The sequence below is a fragment of the Sphaerulina musiva genome (assembly GCF_000320565.1).
Source record: "Sphaerulina musiva SO2202 unplaced genomic scaffold SEPMUscaffold_3, whole genome shotgun sequence".
Classification (NCBI taxonomy): Eukaryota; Fungi; Ascomycota; class Dothideomycetes; order Mycosphaerellales; family Mycosphaerellaceae; genus Sphaerulina; species Sphaerulina musiva.
Window position 1 is genome coordinate 2,375,384 of NW_016017385.1, and position 17,021 is coordinate 2,392,404.

Consider the following 17,021-nt stretch of genomic DNA (forward strand, 5'->3'; position numbering starts at 1 on the left):
TCTCTCTCTCTCTCTCTCTCTCTCTCTCTCTCTCTCTCTCTCTCTCTCTCTCTCTCTCTCTCTCTCTCTCTCTCTCTCTCTCTCTCTCTCTCTCTCTCTCTCTCTCACTCTCTCTCACTCTCTCTCACTCTCTCTCTCTCTCTTTCTCTGCAGACGGCAAATTCATGCCGATAAACAGATACCCAGTGTATACAACCTCACAGACTCGCAAACCCAGGCCAACCAGAAGAACAAACAGACACTTCCACGAGACCATAACCAATCATCCAACCCCATTCTCAATATCGCAACAGAGCAGTACAGACTTTCTACTTCTACAGTGAGTATCTAAGGTACCTGTTTGCTAATACCTACTTCACGGGCACCTTGGAAGAAACCCTATACATACATTTTCACGGATTAACGAAAAATTGCTGGCGTGTTACTCCTGTCGACTTTCTTCGAGGCTCACGACCTCTTTTTGACAAGTACGAGGACTGACTACACGAAGCGTGCTGATGTGAGACGATAGTCTTATGCATCATTACTCTACTGGATATCAGATGTCTGGACGGGTATTCGGGGCCGGGACGATTAGATGCGAGAGCTTTGCCCGAGAAAGATGAGGATTGCTAGCTCCAGGTATTCGCCTCCTTCGGGCATAATGTATAGTTATTGGTCTCTGGAGGGATAGTTTCTTACGAATCGGGTGGAAATGTCGAAGGGGTCAGATTTGCAAGATCTCTAGGGAGGAGCTGTAGAGATCCGTAAATGCCTATGTATGCGTAAGGTAGGATTGGAAATACATCTGCATTCAATTCATCTAGCTTCGCTAAAACTCCAATACCGACAACCGTGCTAACGGTTGTATACTATAGAATATCGAACTAGCCCCTTGTTCCCACCCGCCAAACGAAGTGAATTTTGAACTAGTCTTTTATCCATTAATGCTGCCCGACTCTATACAAGAAGAGCGCCAATCGCCAAGCCACAGTGGAGCTATTTTCCGCTGAAGATCAAGACTCTAGGTACACTAATTCCGCCGTGGCGTATGACGTGCAACTTGAAATCCTTCGGGGCGTCTGAAGAGGAGGTCCAAGATTTTGGTCCCAAGAAGTTATCATTGTGGCATTTGTTGCTGGGCCAGTGGTGTTAGTGCCACTATCTGCGTTTTATATTGTGGCTGGTTTCATGGTAGGACAAGAATGGTTATGATAGGTATTCTTGGTGTGGTCTAGACTTTGTTAGCGGCGGATTAATCCAACTTCAACTTGTGAGAAGGATGGGATGGCAGAAAAGGTGGGTGGGTCGCAGGATTCTGCAGAAAAGTAAAAACTACCTTAGGTCAGGTACTTAACGTCGTCTCACTCCCAGACTAGAACAGCACAGAGGAGCCCATCAGCCATCTCTCTCCAACCATACCTTACCTAAAATCTACCCAAAGACACCCATACCACTCCATCCATCACCATGGTCGTCTACGCCAACTTCCTCTTCCCACTCTACATCTACCCCCTCAACAACGCCTGGAATCCCCTCTTCACAGCCGCCACCCAATACCCCGACATAACATTCACCGCCATCATCAACCCCTCCAACGGCCCCGACTCCTCCACAATCACAAACTGCCCCAACAAAGATTTCATCGAAGCCCTAAATTCTCTCCATCAATTCCCCAACATCCACACTCTGGGCTACGTCCACACTGCCAATCTTTACAACTGCGGAAGCTCTGGATCAGATATCTGCCCCTGCACTGCACCTGCCGACGAGGTAAAACGGAATATAAGCATGTATGCCGCCTGGGCTACGGCGCGTTGTGAAGGTTGGAGTACACTTGCGCCGGAAGTTTATGTCGATGGGATTTTTATTGATGAATCTCCCGGAGAGGATGCTGGGGCTTGTTTAGATTACATGACAGATTTAACGACCCATGCGAAATCTACCTTGACGACGAAAACGGGAGGCTCAGTCTTCTTTAACGCGGGCGCTGCGACGGAAATGGCGTATTTTGATATCGCGGATGTGATAATCATTTTGGAAAATACGCAAGCGGTGTATGAGGCGATTCCGGATATTGGGGTAAGGAATGGAAATGGGAAGTATGCGAGGAAATCGTCGATTTTGATTTATGAGGCGGGGAATGATACGGGGTTGATTCAGAGGGATGTTGAGACGATTTTGAGTGTGGAGAGGGATGGTTTTCATAGTATGTTTTATAGTGATCGGGCGGTGGATCAGTATTCAAATTTTCCGTATGCGTGGAAGGAGATTGTGGAGCAGGTTAATGTGGTGGCACAGAAGAATAAAGCGGGTTGAATGGATTTTGGATTCTGTGCGCTTTTGGGTTGAGAGGGAAGGCTAGGTATAGAAGCCTGATATCAATGATATGGCTATACCCTATTCATTATCTGAATCTTGACCACTGCCTCCTAGCATCTTCCTTCGGTTGGTAAGGAAGTGTAGGTACAAAAGCCAGATATCAATGATATGGCTATACCCTATTCATTCTCCAAATCTCTACCATAGCCTCCTCCCATCTTCCCGTATAATGCTGCCACCGGTGCCCCTCCCGGTCGTGGTTGACGAGGCCGACCGCGCTGGAGCTCAGTCCGTGTCGACAGCGTAGATAGTAGCCGTAGAATGGTTTCGAACATCGGGTTCCATGCACCGCCATTGTCCGCCGCGAGCTTGATGGTGAGTTCTTGGAACCCACCCCGAATATTCATCGCCCCTTATGGAGCATACTGCCGCCAAGGTCTCCATCACATCTCTTCCAAAGTCGATTGTGCCCAGAAATTCCTCAGACATTGGATTCCACCCACTACCATCGTCCCCCGGGCACCGTGAGCTGGAGAGTGACAAGTTGAAACCCGCCGCGGCCCGGCGGAGTCCACCCAAGGGCCCAATTCGTGCATCTCTGAGCCATCAAGGTGCACGTGAAGGTTGTTGACTCCTTGAAACGAGGAAAGATTTACTGGGCTTGGTCAGTAACGCCCCAAAATGGCCCGGAATGAGACGGAAGGGGCTATATACGACTTCAACGTCTTGTACAGCTTCTCTGCGGCCAGCTTGGCCTTGGTAGCATTCGAAAGCTGATCGTCAGGCGTGGTACTGGCCAAGTCGTTCTTCAAGCGCTTGCTATTGATGAATTCGATGGTGCCCTTGAAGGACTTGGGGATCTACGACACGTTAGGGGAGGACCGAGCCAAAACGCCCCGGAATTGGCCAAAACGGTACCTGAAAGCAGTAGCCAGAGCGGGTGGCACACTTCTGACAGGAGACGGGGCCCTCCACAACGGGATCGCTGTTTCCTTCGCGTACCTCGCGCGTCTGCTGTTTCTCAAGATATACGTTCGGTTGATTGGGTTATACTTTGACTGTTGTAGTTGTTATTGAAGTTGTTGGTCGTTGTCTGTGATGTTTTTATATGACGAGTGGAGGGCTGAAATCTGCTGGAAGAAGCGCGAAATTGGTGGTGCGAGGTTGTCAGCAGCGATGGACAGGTATGGAAGGGCAAACAGCGAAGACGGTGGAATATTCCGATGGTGGGGCAGTAAACAAGACCATGAAGAAGACGTGAATGTACGTTGAACGACTATCTGACCGTTGGATACACTGCTCGGTCAATTTGGTGTCAAAGATCAGGGTCAGTCTCTTCTCCAGGCCTGCGCTCTTGGCGACAGACATGATGAAAAGAAGAAGCAGTAAGTGCTTGTGTTGGTTCAAAAAATTCCGTATCGGTCCGAAAACCAATACGAGTGGCATGACATGTCTGCAATAGCAACTCGAGCAGCCACTAAATCAAGCTGCTCAAGTGGCGCCGCACAGTTTAATCTTAGCTCACGGGTTTTGGCAGGAGATCCATGGATGGGGGATGGGATAACCTGCCAAGGGGGGGGGGGAGGGGGGCAACCCCGTGAGCATGTCGAAGAAAAGGTTCAGGTTGTGAGGGAGAGAATGGACGTATATATACCCCGTTCACGCTAGCGGGCCGTTCACGGGATCAATGTATGCGTAAGGTAGGTACGATGGCTATTGTTGTGATTCTGTTCGTTTCTATTTGATATGGGAGCTACCGGCGCTAGCGTTGCTGGGTATATCTTCAGGCAGCTCCCCTTTGCCATTCCTCATCTTCATCTTTACCATCATCTTTACCATCATCTTCTTATTCATCTTCGTCATCATTCACTTTATCATATACCGCACCATCTCCTTCACCATTTACTCGATCATCTACTCTGCCATCTATTCCACCATCTACTCCATCATCTTCTTCATCATCTTCTTCGCGTTCTTCCTAGACCCTAGACCGGTTCTTCCTAGACCCTAGACCGAGCAACAGGTTTGCCAGAGGCAGTCAGCTGGCTGACTTTCTGGCATGCCAGGTGTCTCATAGATCAATCCACCCGGGGGGCGGGGTGGACGGTCCTTTGAACCACTGTAGCGCTTCTGTTGTTCCTTTCGATGAGCATCAAAGCGCTTCAGAACGGATGGTTCTTTCAAAAGGTTTCCGACAAGTGAGCCCCACTCACATAGCTTCGCACGAATCAATACAACCATTTGATCATCTTCTTCTCACTGTACTTGCTGTCTCAATTTCCTCAATTGCCTGCCTGATCTTAAACTTTTCGCGTTCTCTCGTTGTGTCAGTACCGCGAACGGGGTCTTTTGCGACGGTCACGAAAACCCGACGGTCAGGATCTCATTAGTCCATCCAATCACGTAGTAATCATCAAGAGACGCCCTTGGAAATCGAATTGTGTCGACAGTGCCGTCTTTGAAACCACAACATCGCCCATCAAGTTCATGCTCGAAAGCTGACTGCCGTTAAGGAGGACTAGTCCGGCAGTGTCCCTCATCAGCACGGCTAGAAACCAGTCAGCAGGTTCTTAGTGAGTCTCAATAGACGAGAAGCATAATGGCATATCCAGAGACTGACATCCTGACGGTTCTGATACAGACAGACACCGTGAGCAGCCGCCAAGATCGTACCCTCCAGCCGTCGAAATCAGCTCATCACAATACGCGTTCTATTCCATACATCTACCTGCACACGAAAGGCGACGCTTAGCCCAAAACTAGCTCATGCTGCATTGCTGCTGGGAAGCGCACCAACGGTTTGCCCAACAGAGGCCCTTGTCTCGGCTGTCACAGTGCGCAGGACAAGGCACATAGCGTAGGAGAAGAGAAGCTCGTCGCGAAATCAAGGACAGTTATTCCTACAAAAATACTGCTAACATACCGTGTCGACAGTTGATGGCCCTGTAATCGTCTTCCCCTTCCCTCCACTCACCGAGAGTTGCGTCCGCCTACAAATCCGCCTGCAATTAGCCAACAGCCGATCCCTCAACAAGGCGCGCGAAGGGCCCTGATCGTTCTGACTGCGGGTGGGTGGCTTTTTGATGGACGCTGCTAGAAGGGAGACTGACTCGACTATGTCTTTCCGGACTGTCAAGACACGCCGACCATCAGCACGCGACGGTCAGCTATCCATTGGGGCCGATAACAAGAGAGAAAGAGGCGAAACAGAGATAAAAAGCACCAAAGAAGCAGCAGGGTCTAAATACTAACTGCTCCGATAGATCTCGACCACACTGTCCCAACTCGTTGACTTCACCATCAGTCATGTCTCACCCCGACCCCATCCAAACATTCGCGACTTATTCTCCGATCCGCCCGGTCGCGCTTTCCAAGCCGACTGCGCCTCAGTTCCAGCAGCAGCAGCTCCATAGCACTGCGCGACGCGAACCTCCCTCTGCCGTACAACGAATCGTTACATATAGCACGTCAGCTGCTGTACAACGCTTTCAAGGTGCGAAACCCTCCACTCCAGGACGGACATTTGACGCTCGAGATACCAGGCGAACTGTCGGGCATTTTCGAGCTCTTGCGCGAGGAATCTCTGATATGCTCTTATAGGAGGACTAGCGTCTGAGAGGCTGGAACCTCGAGCGGAAAAATCATTGGGGCAAGAGAGGTTTGATTGAGGCGTCATGGTTGTAGAGGGTTGAGTTGGAGGCGTGAAGAACATATTGGTGGTGAAAGTCGATTGTAGTTCGGAATCTGGTTGTGCTTCAGTGGGTAGCTGTGTGCGGAGGCCCCCGAAGGAGGATTCTGTCGCTTGTCCTGAGAGATGTTCAGATGCTTCTGTTGCTCGTGATGAGATTTTCTCACCCGCCAACGGATCGATGTTTCGAACTTTGGTCGGGGAGGTATAGCTAACTTGGACAGCTGAAGGACATCTCGCACTACTAAGTTCTTCCACAGCCCCGCGAGAAGGTTCTTCTATCGCCTCCGGCCATGTGAAGAAGGGATGAAACTCGCTGTCTAGCTCGAAACACCGATCCGCATCCCACCTCGCAGCGACCAGCTCCAAATCTACGACTGTTTGAGATGTCATTTGAGATCGCGTTGGATAGTCTATGGCAGGTCAATGCAGAATAGACGAAAGAGGAAGGAGAATAAAAATAGCGATGGATACATATGGACGGAACCTAAGACATGTCTTGAATATGAAGGGTTTTGATCTCAGACTGAGTTGCATTGAGACACACCACTCAGATGCGCGTGGAACATATTTTATGACTCTCAACCCTACAATCTTCGAATAAAAACGCATAGAAACAAACAGGTAAGCGACCCGGAAGAGACATCAAAAACAAAATTCACGACTACACAGTACAGTAGTTACTATTCCTTAGCGAAAGCTTTCTCAATCGCATAACAACCTATCCGAGAAGAAAATACCTACTTCCACTCATCTCGACTCCACGCCCTTGCTCTAAACCCTCTTTCCTCCAGTCGCAGCAAGTGGTATGTTTGATTGTACCAAAGAAAGCAGAAAGAGAACTTCTATTTCATCTTCGCCTTATAGTTCCCTCCTTTCTCACTCAGCAGATTTCTACCCATCCTGCTCGTAACATCCAACGGGTTTATCTACATGTAGATTTATATACTTCTTTCGTTCGTTCGATCACTCTATACGACTTATGAAATTGCTGGTCATGTACATACACAAATATACTTCTCACTAGTCACTTCGTCGTAGCGTCCCATCATGTACATCAGCAAAGCTCATCATTTTTAATAGAGTCAGTCTCCTATCCGACCACAATATACAATCCTCTTCTCAAGACGAAGCCTTTAGGATATACATAAGTTTGCTTTCGACGTCAAGGGTGTTTTGAATGTTAGTGTGCAGCCAGGTGTATCTGAATTGCTCTGCTCTGATTCAAGAGACTCTTGGTGTGTAGGCTGGATGGTTAGGAGCGTAGAGGTGCAGACTTGAAGGAGGGGATTATATAGGATGAAGGCTTGAGTTTTTTGACGTGAGTAGCTCACTACCTAGACTTCATCTCTTGAGCCATAAGCGTTGGCGGTATTCAGCCTCGTTGTGACGCAACAGCCTGGTGCTACTGGGAGATGTAGAGAAGTGTGCAGTATTAAGCATTGTTCATCTACAGAAAGAAACAATCATCGCCAGGGGGTATATCCTATAGCGCCTTTTTAACCTCAATGCTACGGCCACCTAGTATTCCCCTCTCCCCGCAGGGTTCCTCTCCAATGTCTTCCTCTTCTTCGCACTCAACTCCAGGTCCTTCTGCTCCATGATCTCATCCATCCTGGAGTTTGTTGGATACTGCTCCATCTTGACCCAAGGGCTCCTCGCGACATATTTCAAATTATCTTGGCAAAACTTGATCTGGTACTCCAGGTCTGAGTCTCTACACTCGTTCTTGTGCAGTCGGTCGAAGCTTGGATACATCTTGCCGTCACCATGAGGTCGGCCTTTGAAAGCCTGAGGTCGTGGTATAAGATCCATGGGGATCTGATCAGGAAGAGTATTGGAAGTGCAGATAGCAGTTTCATGTGTCCAAGCACGAGCGACGTTGCGTGCAGTGTAACCACCTCCCCCAAGTAAGAGAAGCGGTTTGTTGAAAGACTTGACGAAGCGGACGCATTCGCCATGCTGCTTGATGTTGATATTGAATTGACCAAGGCGATCGCCTCCGAGGCTGTCAGCGCCGCATTGCAGGACGATGGCGGATGGATTGAAAGCTTCAATGGTAGAGCGTGTGATGGAGTTGAAGAGGAGGGCATATTGACGATCATCGATCCCAGACGGAATAGGCACGTTCATGGCAAATCTTTCGCCGGGCGTGCCTCTTGTGCCTATGTCTGTGAGATCACCTGTGCCTGGGAAGAACTTGTGGCCAGTGTCGTCATATGGACCGTAACGGTGGTATGAAAGTGTCATGACGCGCGGCTGTCTTGCAAATGCTTCTTCGACGCCATCTCCATGGTGGACGTCAATGTCAATATACAAGACACGTGGATGCTTTCGGAGCAAGTCAAGAATGGAAAGAACAATGTCATTGATGTAGCAGAACCCTGATGCTTCATTCTTGTGTGCGTGATGCAGGCCCCCGGACCAATTGATAGCAATGTCAGAACTGCCGGCAACTAGCTGCTGGGTGGCACAGAGAGTGGCGCCCGTGTAGAGGAAAAGATACTCAGACATGCCATCAAACACGGGACAGTCAGCACCTGGGCTAGTAGACAGGTTATATGGACCGAGTTCGACGTGATCGCCTTCGTGTGGGTGTGGAATCTTCCTCTGAAAGCGTGGTTCCTGGCACAGCTTCTTAAACGTTTCAGGCGACACTTTTGAGAGGAATTCGACGTATTCTTCGTCGTGGAATTGGCAGACCTGGTCTTTGCCAGCGGGGAGAGATTCATATGTGTCCATGGTATACTGCAAGCCGAAGCCCAACACCAGATGCTTGGTCAAAGTCAAGCGCCAGGGTTTCATGGGATGTGTTCTGCCAAAGTGCATTTCCTCGACGCGGCTGTTGTAGTGGAAAGACACGCTTGTGCCCTGTGGTTTCTGTATGCCATAGCGGTCCACCAAATTCATGATCTTTGCATTTGTGTCTCGCTCAAACTGCGACTCTTCATCTTCAGTAGTATAGTCTGGCGTGAGGTCGCGGCCGCAGGCATTTGGCGGGGGAAGGTCGTAGACGGAGTTTGGTGTCTGGTTGGGCGAGGAGGAGGAGGGGGATTGGTATGCTTGCACTATCTCATTCGTGGGTCGAGGATTGTAGCCTCCATTGCCTGGAAACGCTGAATAGAATGCCATGTTGGTGTGGTCATGTCGGTGGTCTGTGGAAGTTGGAGATGTCAGTGGAAGGCAGAAAGACAGGCAGCGAGATGGAAGTGACATCTGAGACGTGAGGACGGGAGAGGCTCAGCGGGCCGCACGGGAGGAGCGGCCAGACCCTGTCACTTGGCAGCGCTTGCCACTTCGCGTCTTGCATGTGAAGACGATGTTCCATCAACATATCCCCTGACCTCATCGGCGTGCATCTTCATCTTTCGCTTGGCCTTATCAAAGAAAAGGTGCTATACCGTGCTTCTTTACCAAGAGTAACGTACCGAAAATGAGCGCTCTCGCGCAGCCTGAGGATGCGGCGTCTGTCCTGGAACAGTTTACCCACGACAGTTGGTGTTCTTGTTACTGCTACAGAAAAAACGTCAGCTGATACTCTCGCAGTCGCGAACATCCCCGCAGAAATCACACATCTCATGGAAGAGATCCAAGCCAAAGACCTCCAGATTCAGGCCTTCAAAGATGAGATCCAGAAGCGAGACGCCCAGCTTCAGAAGTGGGTCCGGAGCAACGGCGGCCATGTCCAGAATCCAAAGGAAGAAGCCTTTTCCAAGACCGTGAACGATTGTTATGATAAGTGCGAGATCCTGCAGGCGGAGAAATTGGGTCTGTCCCAAAAGGCCCAGATCGTGCTCGATCGCCAGATCAAGCGTCTCGACATCGGCTTGAAGGGCCTCGCACAGACTGAACAGTTCCCATCTGACTGGATAGGTCCAAGCCTTCTTACACCTAGTGGCGTGGCCCCTCCAGCAGGTGTAGCAGCCGCAGCAAACCCGGGTCCTCTTCAAACTGTATCCGGCAATATAGGCTCAACCGGCGGTGCCCCGAACTTCGCGAACGCCGCTCAACTCCGCCTTGCTCAAAATGCCGCCGCCGGGGTCAGAGCTGCTGGTGGTACTGCCTCAGGTGCCACAACTCCAGTTGCCTCGGCGCGCTCTCAACGCGAGGGAAGTTCTGACGCGGGCAACAAACGTCGACGGCTGAATCAGTCCATTGGTGCACTCCCTGCTGCGAGCTCCCATCTTCGTCAATCTTCTCTTGGTCCAGGAACCCCCAAAGCAGGAACTCCAGTACCAGCTGCTGTTGCGGCCGTGGCGGGAAATTCTTCCAGAGCAGGCTCCGCACAGCCTACTCGTCCTGCAAACCACAAAAAGGCCGCCCAGTCCATGAACGCAATAAGCGCATCCACTCCGACAGCCAGTGGAGGAGGATCTTCTCGCCCCAAGGCTCCACCCCCTTCCAACAAAACCAAATCGCGGTCGCGCCCGAAGAAGAGTTCACAACGCCACCGCCAACTTGCTCGCGACCGCAACAACACCCCCTCTTCTCATGACAGTGACGCCGAATCAGAACTCTCCTCTTCTCTGGTCGCTGGCGGAGTGGATGTGGAAGATGAAGAGGGCGAAGATACGACCATATACTGTATCTGTCAAAAGGTCTCATTTGGGGATATGGTGGGTTGTGACAACGACAACTGTCCTTTCCAATGGTTCCATTACAAATGTGTTGGTGTTACCGAAGAGCCGAGTGGAGAGTGGTTGTGTCCGCAGTGTAGACTTTTGCCGAGGAACAAGATCAGAAAGACGTAGCATGTTGGTTGGCAAGAACATATTCTTGAAGGCAGGCAGAGAGGTAGAGCCAGATTGAGGGCCACCTGAAGGGAGCTGGTTGGTCGTCGGAAAAGACAGTCTCGGGTGCTGGCTTTGTGCCCATTTGGCCTGCGATTGACATGGTTGGACAGTCAGACAAATAGCGTCTTGTATGCCACGTATTGGTGTTCATCCAGGACGTCCAGCTCGCCTGGCGTCCTTCAGAGCTTCTCGTCGTTCCTCGACGAATCCTGCCTCGCTTGGGATCCTGATCGTTTTTCTGGCCAGCCGAGCATCAAAAGTCTTGTCGATGCAAGCTCCCTTGTGAGTTGTGGACCCCGAGAAGCTTTCCAGCGCTTGAAACTGAACCTGACCTTGAACCTATCTGCCAATTGGTCTGCGGATCTTTGACCTGCGCGGACAGAAAGAGCCTGTAGACCCCGTCGCTGTGCACAAAGTTTGCTGACACGCAGCGCCAGGTCGCCTTTGCGCCAGGTTAAAGCCCTCAGGACATGAGCGGACGAGGACGATGGCAGCGGCTGTGGGGCTTCTCCTTCTGAACTGTGCTATTCATCTCTTGCTCGTCGTCATGTTCTTGGCGATACACCTCCTGAAGCCCTTAAGCGCCCGGTAAAGCTTCGACTTTGCCTCTACCGATCGAAGTTCTGCGATGCGCATCCTAGATGCGTTGCATCTGCCCTGTGGATTCTGGCTTGGCGCTCGTCAACGGGTCGATTGATCGCGGAGTCCCGCTTTGGCGATTTTATCTCTAGACTGATCACTTTGCTGGAGTCCTCCTGTCTGCAGATTGACTACAGCGCAGGAGAGTGGCTGTGGTCTTCCAGACTCAAGTTAAGTCGACCGCTTCGCTTATTGATCTGTCCGGCTGGACCAGAACAAAGAAGATGGGCATCGGTGCTCAAACACATCGACTTTGAGACGACCGACAGCGAATTGCGCAACACGACTGCGGCATAACGCGAGGGCCTTTCTTCTGCTGGCACCAATACCATACCCCTGAAGCATCTCTCAGCTCGGCCTCGCGCCCCTTCTCCACTGGGCGGAGAAGGTCCTTCGCCACAGTCCAGTTACCAGTATCCAGTATCCAGAGTCCAGAGTCCATCAATCCGTCCTCCAGTATCCCGTCCACTCCTATTAACGGAATCTCCGCGATACCACAGCAGATCCAGATCCATTGGCAAGGTCCTCACACCCGACGCAGGAAAAGCACAGTAGCACACTGATTAGTTGACTCACCATCTCTACACCTCGTACCGGACTCCACGCCACACCCGGCTGCAGCGCCACTGGTGAAAATCACACACGTAGCCGCACACCTCGCAACACGGACACTCGCCTGTCAGCACTGGAGGGGGGAGGGGGAGGGCGAGGTTGGGCAGTGCTGGAGGGGGAAGGGCGAGAGGGGGCAGTGCTGGCAGGGCGAGTGCCACGGGTCCGAGGTGTGGTGCCGGCGGTGGTGGTGGTGGTGGTGGTGGTGGCGGCGGCGGCGCTGCAGCTGGCGGTGGCGGTTGCTGCTGTTGCTGCTGTTGCTGCTCTTGCTGCTGGCTCATTTTCTGGTCGATCGATGGAATGATTAGTGAACCGATTGACATAGTGAGCGCATGGGAGAAGGGAGGGCACCTGGGAATTACTTACTGCGGCAGCGTTGTCGTCGTCGTTGGTGTTGGTGTTTTGTGTGGAAGAAACGGAACTGTAGTGGAGAGATAGACACTGGCGGTGAAATTCACATTGATCGATATGGGCAGCTTGTTTCACAATGGCTATCTCCATGAGCTATGTCCTTATGTGAATACGAAACGATTATCATGCTTGGAGCCGACGATACTGTCGTCCGAACACTCCTTGGGTTGCTATAGACACTACATCTACGGTCCACGAGGTATGAACCTACCGCCGCTGTTGGCTATGGCATGAATTGGATGATGCTGTTCAACAGCTGCCTGCGATGGGAGAAGTTGGGGACCAGGTACCGTGCTCAAACAGCCAAGCTTTGTGCGCTGTTGATACTACATGAAAGCTGGAGATTCTTCCATCCGCTTCCCATTTCCCTTCTCGACACCGAGAACATCATGGACTGCATCGCTACAGTTATCGCCAAGACACAGCAGCACGAGATGTAAGTACGAGCCCGCACTGCATGTTACCCCGACTGCAATGGTCAATTCATCCCGACCCATCGTCGCGTCAAAGCTGGAATCGTCGTTCATCAGCAATATCCTAGGCACCCACCAAATCACCGCCAGAATATCGCTGCACCCCATGGACATGATCACTCGTCTGTACTTCTGGTAGAATGAGCGCTGACACATAGCAGAAGCAGCCCACTCACCTCCCCATCACCTTCTATCCGCTGGCAGCGATTTACCACATGATCGTTCACTCGTGGCGCCATGCAACCCCGTCTTACAGAATTGATCACGACACCAGCCCGATGGTTCCCCTTCATCTCACCGGTCGCTCATCGCGGCGGTTCTCGCCTGGTTCGCGTCAAAGCAGCCGAAAGCACATATTCTGACACATCACAGGGCCTACGGACTCTATCCTCCAGAGAAGAGCACAGGATCACGAGCTGTTTACAAGTCCCATCTTCAAATCGGACGGTGCCAGGGTACTCGCGGTGCTGAAATCTGGGAGGTAAGTCCTCATACTCCCGAACCCTCCTCCTTACACACACACACATCAAACGCTGATCTCTTCCACAACAGTGGAGCGGACTGCGCATGGCGGGACTGGAGGTCACGCTGCACACTGTAGTTTCACAACTACAGGAGCGCGCTCATGGAACTCAGATGAGTTGCCACGGCCAGTCAATGCATATGCTCCCAACCAGCGGCCAAACGAGGCGGAACGCGTTGGCAGAGTCAGGGGACGCGAGGCGGGCTTTGAGTGGGAGCTTCCATTCGGCGAACCAGAACCAGCAGACTTTGCGTTGGACACTATCGCCATCGTTGAGTACAGCATTGCCTTCAATGCAGGCGAAAGTACATGCCGACCGCGAAGAGTCCGCTGCTTACAAGTTCTGCCTGTAACTCGGAATGTGTTAAACGAGGGCATGGTGGCTGGTACAATCTGGGTAAGTCACACCTGACGGTCACGACCTCTGAACACTGCACCACAGACGATCCCTAAGACCACAAGATTCCTGCTCCCTTGTGGTCCCTTCACTACAAGTCCCCCCGCCCGGGGTCCAGCAAGCGCGATCTGCCTCAGCCCTCCACTTCGATCATCTTTGCCCCTTGCACTATCAACTCCGTCCACTTTGCTAACTAGAGATACAGCGCCAGGCGGCTATAATGCATCGATTGCTGCCGTCGTTCAATTGACCAAACTTTTGGCTGGGTGATCGCTGTCAAAACGGCCCTGCTTCCACGCGTCAAAGGCTGCGGTGGTCCAGCTGACCAACTCTCTGGCCGCAGAGTGATCGATCGATGCCGTAAACAATGCGCGCAGGCGAACCTCTAGTGCCGACATTGCTCAACACCAGTGCAACAAGTTGTGTTCACAAGAGATGGAATTCGCTGCTGAAACAATCCTGTTACAATGCGTCCAAGGCTACGGTGGTCCAAGTGGCCAAGTCTCTGGCCGCAGAGTGATCGCTGCCGAAACAATCCTGCTACAGCGCATCGAAAGCTGCCGTCGTTCAATAGACCAAGTCTTTGGCTGCAGAGGGATCGGTGCCCAAGCAATAGACGCAGGCAAACCTCCGACAATACACGGAGCCAGTGCAGCAACTTGTGGTAATAGAGGGTTGAAACTCGCTGCCGAAACATTCGTGCTATAACGCATCAAAGGCTGCCGTCGATTAATCGTAAGTCTCTAGCCGCAGAGGGATTGCTGCCGAAACAATAGACGCAGGAGGATATAACGATAATACACGGAGCCACTTGTGGTCACAAAGAGATGGGATACAAAGCGGTCGATCGGGGGTCTGTCTATACTCGGGAGGTGGTCTCGTCGCGGCGTTCAAGTGGTTGTTCAGCAGCACACGTTGGAGTCGACATTGTTGTCTGCCATCGATATTCTGTAACTTTTGGTTCATAATCGTCTTTCTGTACTGTACTGCGATTGATCCCGTGCCTTGAATGGATGTTTCCCCCGTTGTAGAATTTCCTGTCCGGGAGAAACATGATCCATCCCCATAAAGCGGTTGGTCCCACCAATCCCGTAGGGAGTGAGTATAGAGAGCATAGACCGTCGGTGGGAATGGGGTTTCAATAGTCTTGGCACTAGCCTGTTTTCATGTTGTGAAGTCGATCTCTTCCTCTCCCTCTTCTGGTCAAGAACCCCCTCGCCACGCTCACGACCAGCAACCTCCCCGCCACGACAAAACACCAGCACCATTGGAGAAGCAATGGAGGCTCACGCGGTTACGCTGCTCAACAGCATCCTCTCCTCGCACGCCCGAGACGTCGCGCCCCTGGGACCCGTGGTGCGGAAAATTTTGCAGTTTATGGATGATCGGACATGGTTGAAGCTGGGCACTCTTTGCCTAACGGAGCCTGAACGGGATTGCCAAATGGAGTACCTGATATCTCTCTTTGATGAGGTCCTCTTCGACGGCCATGTTGGCACCATTACTTTTCTTTGGGATCCCAGCCTGGTCACGGAGATGGGCGCCAAAGGGTGGTGTCGGCGAAACAGTTATGGGGAGACTGAGATAGTCGTTGATCCAGCGCCTCCTGCCGAGGATATTGTGGCGAGAGCCACGAGTATTATTGGTACACTCTTGCATGAGTGCGTTCACGTGGTGTTTAGCAAGGCGTGTCACCACAGTACACCACATGAGCATCCGGACTGCAAGATCCACACGGGGCTCACTGGCCATGGACCCGTGTGGTTGTCTTTGGCAGAGGCGGTCGAAGGGCGTGTGAGGAGACTGATCTGGAGGAGGCTCGACATTCAGTTGAGCATTGCCGATGCCGAGTGGTGGGAATCTGTAAGTTACTCCCTAGCCTGTACACTGATCTTTATCGCTCTGGAACCAAGTATGACAACCGGAGCGCAACCACGTCAGTGCTACCAGGAATACATGGACCGGAAGCTTATTCGCGACATCTGTACTACCCCCGCCGCCATCTCTTCGCTTTGGCAATCACTGCGCTCTTCGTGGTACAATCGTGTCGGTAAGGCATGTTGTCCCTACACCAAATGGTCAAGCTGCGACCAGGACCTTATCGCCACAACCTATTCCACGGTATCTCTCCGTGGACTCGGCCTACACCATGCTCCTGTGGTCGCGACCATAGCAGGACTGCCCCGCTCTCTCCCTCCAACTTCGTCAGAGGCCCTACCTCGAGCCTTTTGCCAGTCACGGATGACACGTAGAGCCCATCGTGCTTTCATGGGAGCCTCGGCGCGACCAGGTCAGATTGCCAGAGTCTGTAAAGCAAGCGTGTGAACCCAGCAACACACCTGTTTCCGAGGATACGGCTTATAATCTGCTTCCAAGATTTACGCAACGCCGGTACAGGAGATCGGGTCTCTTCAAAAGCCCGCGATGTATAACCAAAAATGTCCGTGCTTGCGAGTCATATGGAACTTCGACAGTACCACTTATTGGGATCCGGCTACAAATCATGCATGCGCAGTTGGTAGCATGGGAGAAAGGCAAGACACAGCTTGCTGGGACCGGAAAATAATTTCATATATGTGACCGGCCAGTCCGACAAGAATGCGCCAATGCCGTTTCCGGGAATCTGGTGTCAACCATGGCCTTTGAGCCGCATCGATACCAATGGAGCCAGCGAATCCGATCTCTGCATACAGGCTCGAGAGTAGATCGGCATCCGGTATGCTGCACGCAATCTCCCAGACACAGCCATGACATGTGCTGCGAAGATTCCGAGATCAAGTATGGTTCCTAGGCTGTGGACTTTCGCCACCAGCATCCACAATCTGGCAGATTTTCAGCGATCAGAGCGGTCACCCACCACCAGAGAGCCCGCTTGGGTCCAACAACATTGTTCGCAACCAGCAGAGTATGGCTTGCAGGGCAGAGCTGCGGTCGCAGACATCTTCGCGGGCCGCTCCGACGCACAGATCACATATTTGATCTCCCACGACATGTTCCAATTGATCTGCCATTGGTTGAACACCGGGACTAACACCTTGTCCTCTTCGACATCTCGAACTCGCCACACTATGATATGTCAAGTTGGCGAATCTTACGCCGGACCAAGTGGTGGTCTATATTCGATGAGCACACCATAGGTATCTGCTCCCAACCTGTCATCCACCACGTCCCCAAGGCCGTGAGCTAT

General features: G+C 51.8%; 10 protein-coding genes across 10 annotated transcripts; 4 read left to right on the forward strand and 6 right to left on the reverse strand.

The window, feature by feature from the left end:
- Positions 1-1,449: 1,449 nt before the first annotated feature.
- SEPMUDRAFT_132365 (uncharacterized protein) lies at positions 1,450-2,355 on the forward strand (the record flags this gene model as incomplete). The annotated part of the gene is made up of 1 exon (XM_016902488.1): positions 1,450-2,355. One exon carries the CDS (start codon positions 1,450-1,452, stop codon positions 2,296-2,298), a length of 849 nt encoding a protein of 282 aa, XP_016762893.1. The 3' UTR covers positions 2,299-2,355.
- Positions 2,356-2,480: 125 nt separating this feature from the next.
- SEPMUDRAFT_116034 (uncharacterized protein) lies at positions 2,481-3,669 on the reverse strand (the record flags this gene model as incomplete). The annotated part of the gene is made up of 4 exons (XM_016901218.1): positions 2,481-2,669; positions 2,728-2,899; positions 3,016-3,161; positions 3,502-3,669. 4 exons carry the CDS (start codon positions 3,667-3,669, stop codon positions 2,481-2,483), a joined length of 675 nt encoding a protein of 224 aa, XP_016762894.1.
- A 2,086-nt stretch (positions 3,670-5,755) lies between these two features.
- Positions 5,756-6,382, reverse strand: SEPMUDRAFT_116035 (uncharacterized protein; the record flags this gene model as incomplete). The annotated part of the gene is made up of 1 exon (XM_016901219.1): positions 5,756-6,382. The coding sequence occupies one exon, from the start codon at positions 6,380-6,382 to the stop codon at positions 5,756-5,758; it is 627 nt and encodes a 208-aa protein (XP_016762895.1).
- Positions 6,383-7,418: 1,036 nt separating this feature from the next.
- SEPMUDRAFT_148387 (histone deacetylase) lies at positions 7,419-9,133 on the reverse strand. Its single transcript, XM_016904892.1, has one exon. It carries the CDS (start codon positions 9,119-9,121, stop codon positions 7,511-7,513), a length of 1,611 nt encoding a protein of 536 aa, XP_016762896.1. The 5' UTR covers positions 9,122-9,133; the 3' UTR covers positions 7,419-7,510.
- Positions 9,134-9,422: 289 nt separating this feature from the next.
- On the forward strand, positions 9,423-10,994 carry SEPMUDRAFT_132367 (uncharacterized protein; the record flags this gene model as incomplete). The annotated part of the gene is made up of 2 exons (XM_016902489.1): positions 9,423-9,483; positions 9,536-10,994. 2 exons carry the CDS (start codon positions 9,423-9,425, stop codon positions 10,738-10,740), a joined length of 1,266 nt encoding a protein of 421 aa, XP_016762897.1. The 3' UTR covers positions 10,741-10,994.
- A 616-nt stretch (positions 10,995-11,610) lies between these two features.
- On the reverse strand, positions 11,611-12,353 carry SEPMUDRAFT_116038 (uncharacterized protein; the record flags this gene model as incomplete). Its single annotated transcript, XM_016901220.1, has 3 exons — positions 11,611-11,757; positions 11,998-12,047; positions 12,092-12,353. The coding sequence occupies 3 exons, from the start codon at positions 12,351-12,353 to the stop codon at positions 11,611-11,613; spliced, it is 459 nt and encodes a 152-aa protein (XP_016762898.1).
- Positions 12,354-12,590: 237 nt separating this feature from the next.
- Positions 12,591-13,617, reverse strand: SEPMUDRAFT_148388 (uncharacterized protein). Its single transcript, XM_016904893.1, has one exon. The coding sequence runs from the start codon at positions 13,068-13,070 to the stop codon at positions 12,768-12,770; it is 303 nt and encodes a 100-aa protein (XP_016762899.1). The 5' UTR covers positions 13,071-13,617; the 3' UTR covers positions 12,591-12,767.
- Positions 13,618-13,849: 232 nt separating this feature from the next.
- SEPMUDRAFT_148389 (uncharacterized protein) lies at positions 13,850-14,285 on the reverse strand. Its single transcript, XM_016904894.1, has one exon. The coding sequence runs from the start codon at positions 14,230-14,232 to the stop codon at positions 14,077-14,079; it is 156 nt and encodes a 51-aa protein (XP_016762900.1). The 5' UTR covers positions 14,233-14,285; the 3' UTR covers positions 13,850-14,076.
- Positions 14,286-14,626: 341 nt separating this feature from the next.
- On the forward strand, positions 14,627-17,002 carry SEPMUDRAFT_155414 (uncharacterized protein). Its single transcript, XM_016907617.1, has one exon. The coding sequence runs from the start codon at positions 15,113-15,115 to the stop codon at positions 16,157-16,159; it is 1,047 nt and encodes a 348-aa protein (XP_016762901.1). The 5' UTR covers positions 14,627-15,112; the 3' UTR covers positions 16,160-17,002.
- On the forward strand, positions 15,928-17,002 carry SEPMUDRAFT_148390 (uncharacterized protein). Its single transcript, XM_016904895.1, has one exon. The coding sequence runs from the start codon at positions 16,582-16,584 to the stop codon at positions 16,969-16,971; it is 390 nt and encodes a 129-aa protein (XP_016762902.1). The 5' UTR covers positions 15,928-16,581; the 3' UTR covers positions 16,972-17,002.
- Positions 17,003-17,021: the final 19 nt, after the last annotated feature.

Coding starts and splice junctions, on each gene's coding strand:
- SEPMUDRAFT_148387 (XM_016904892.1), bottom strand. CDS start 9,121: ATGGCATTCTATTCAGCGTTTCCAGGCAATGGAGGCTACAATCCTCGA.
- SEPMUDRAFT_148388 (XM_016904893.1), bottom strand. CDS start 13,070: ATGTGTCAGCGCTCATTCTACCAGAAGTACAGACGAGTGATCATGTCC.
- SEPMUDRAFT_148389 (XM_016904894.1), bottom strand. CDS start 14,232: ATGTCGGCACTAGAGGTTCGCCTGCGCGCATTGTTTACGGCATCGATC.
- SEPMUDRAFT_155414 (XM_016907617.1), top strand. CDS start 15,113: ATGGAGGCTCACGCGGTTACGCTGCTCAACAGCATCCTCTCCTCGCAC.
- SEPMUDRAFT_148390 (XM_016904895.1), top strand. CDS start 16,582: ATGACATGTGCTGCGAAGATTCCGAGATCAAGTATGGTTCCTAGGCTG.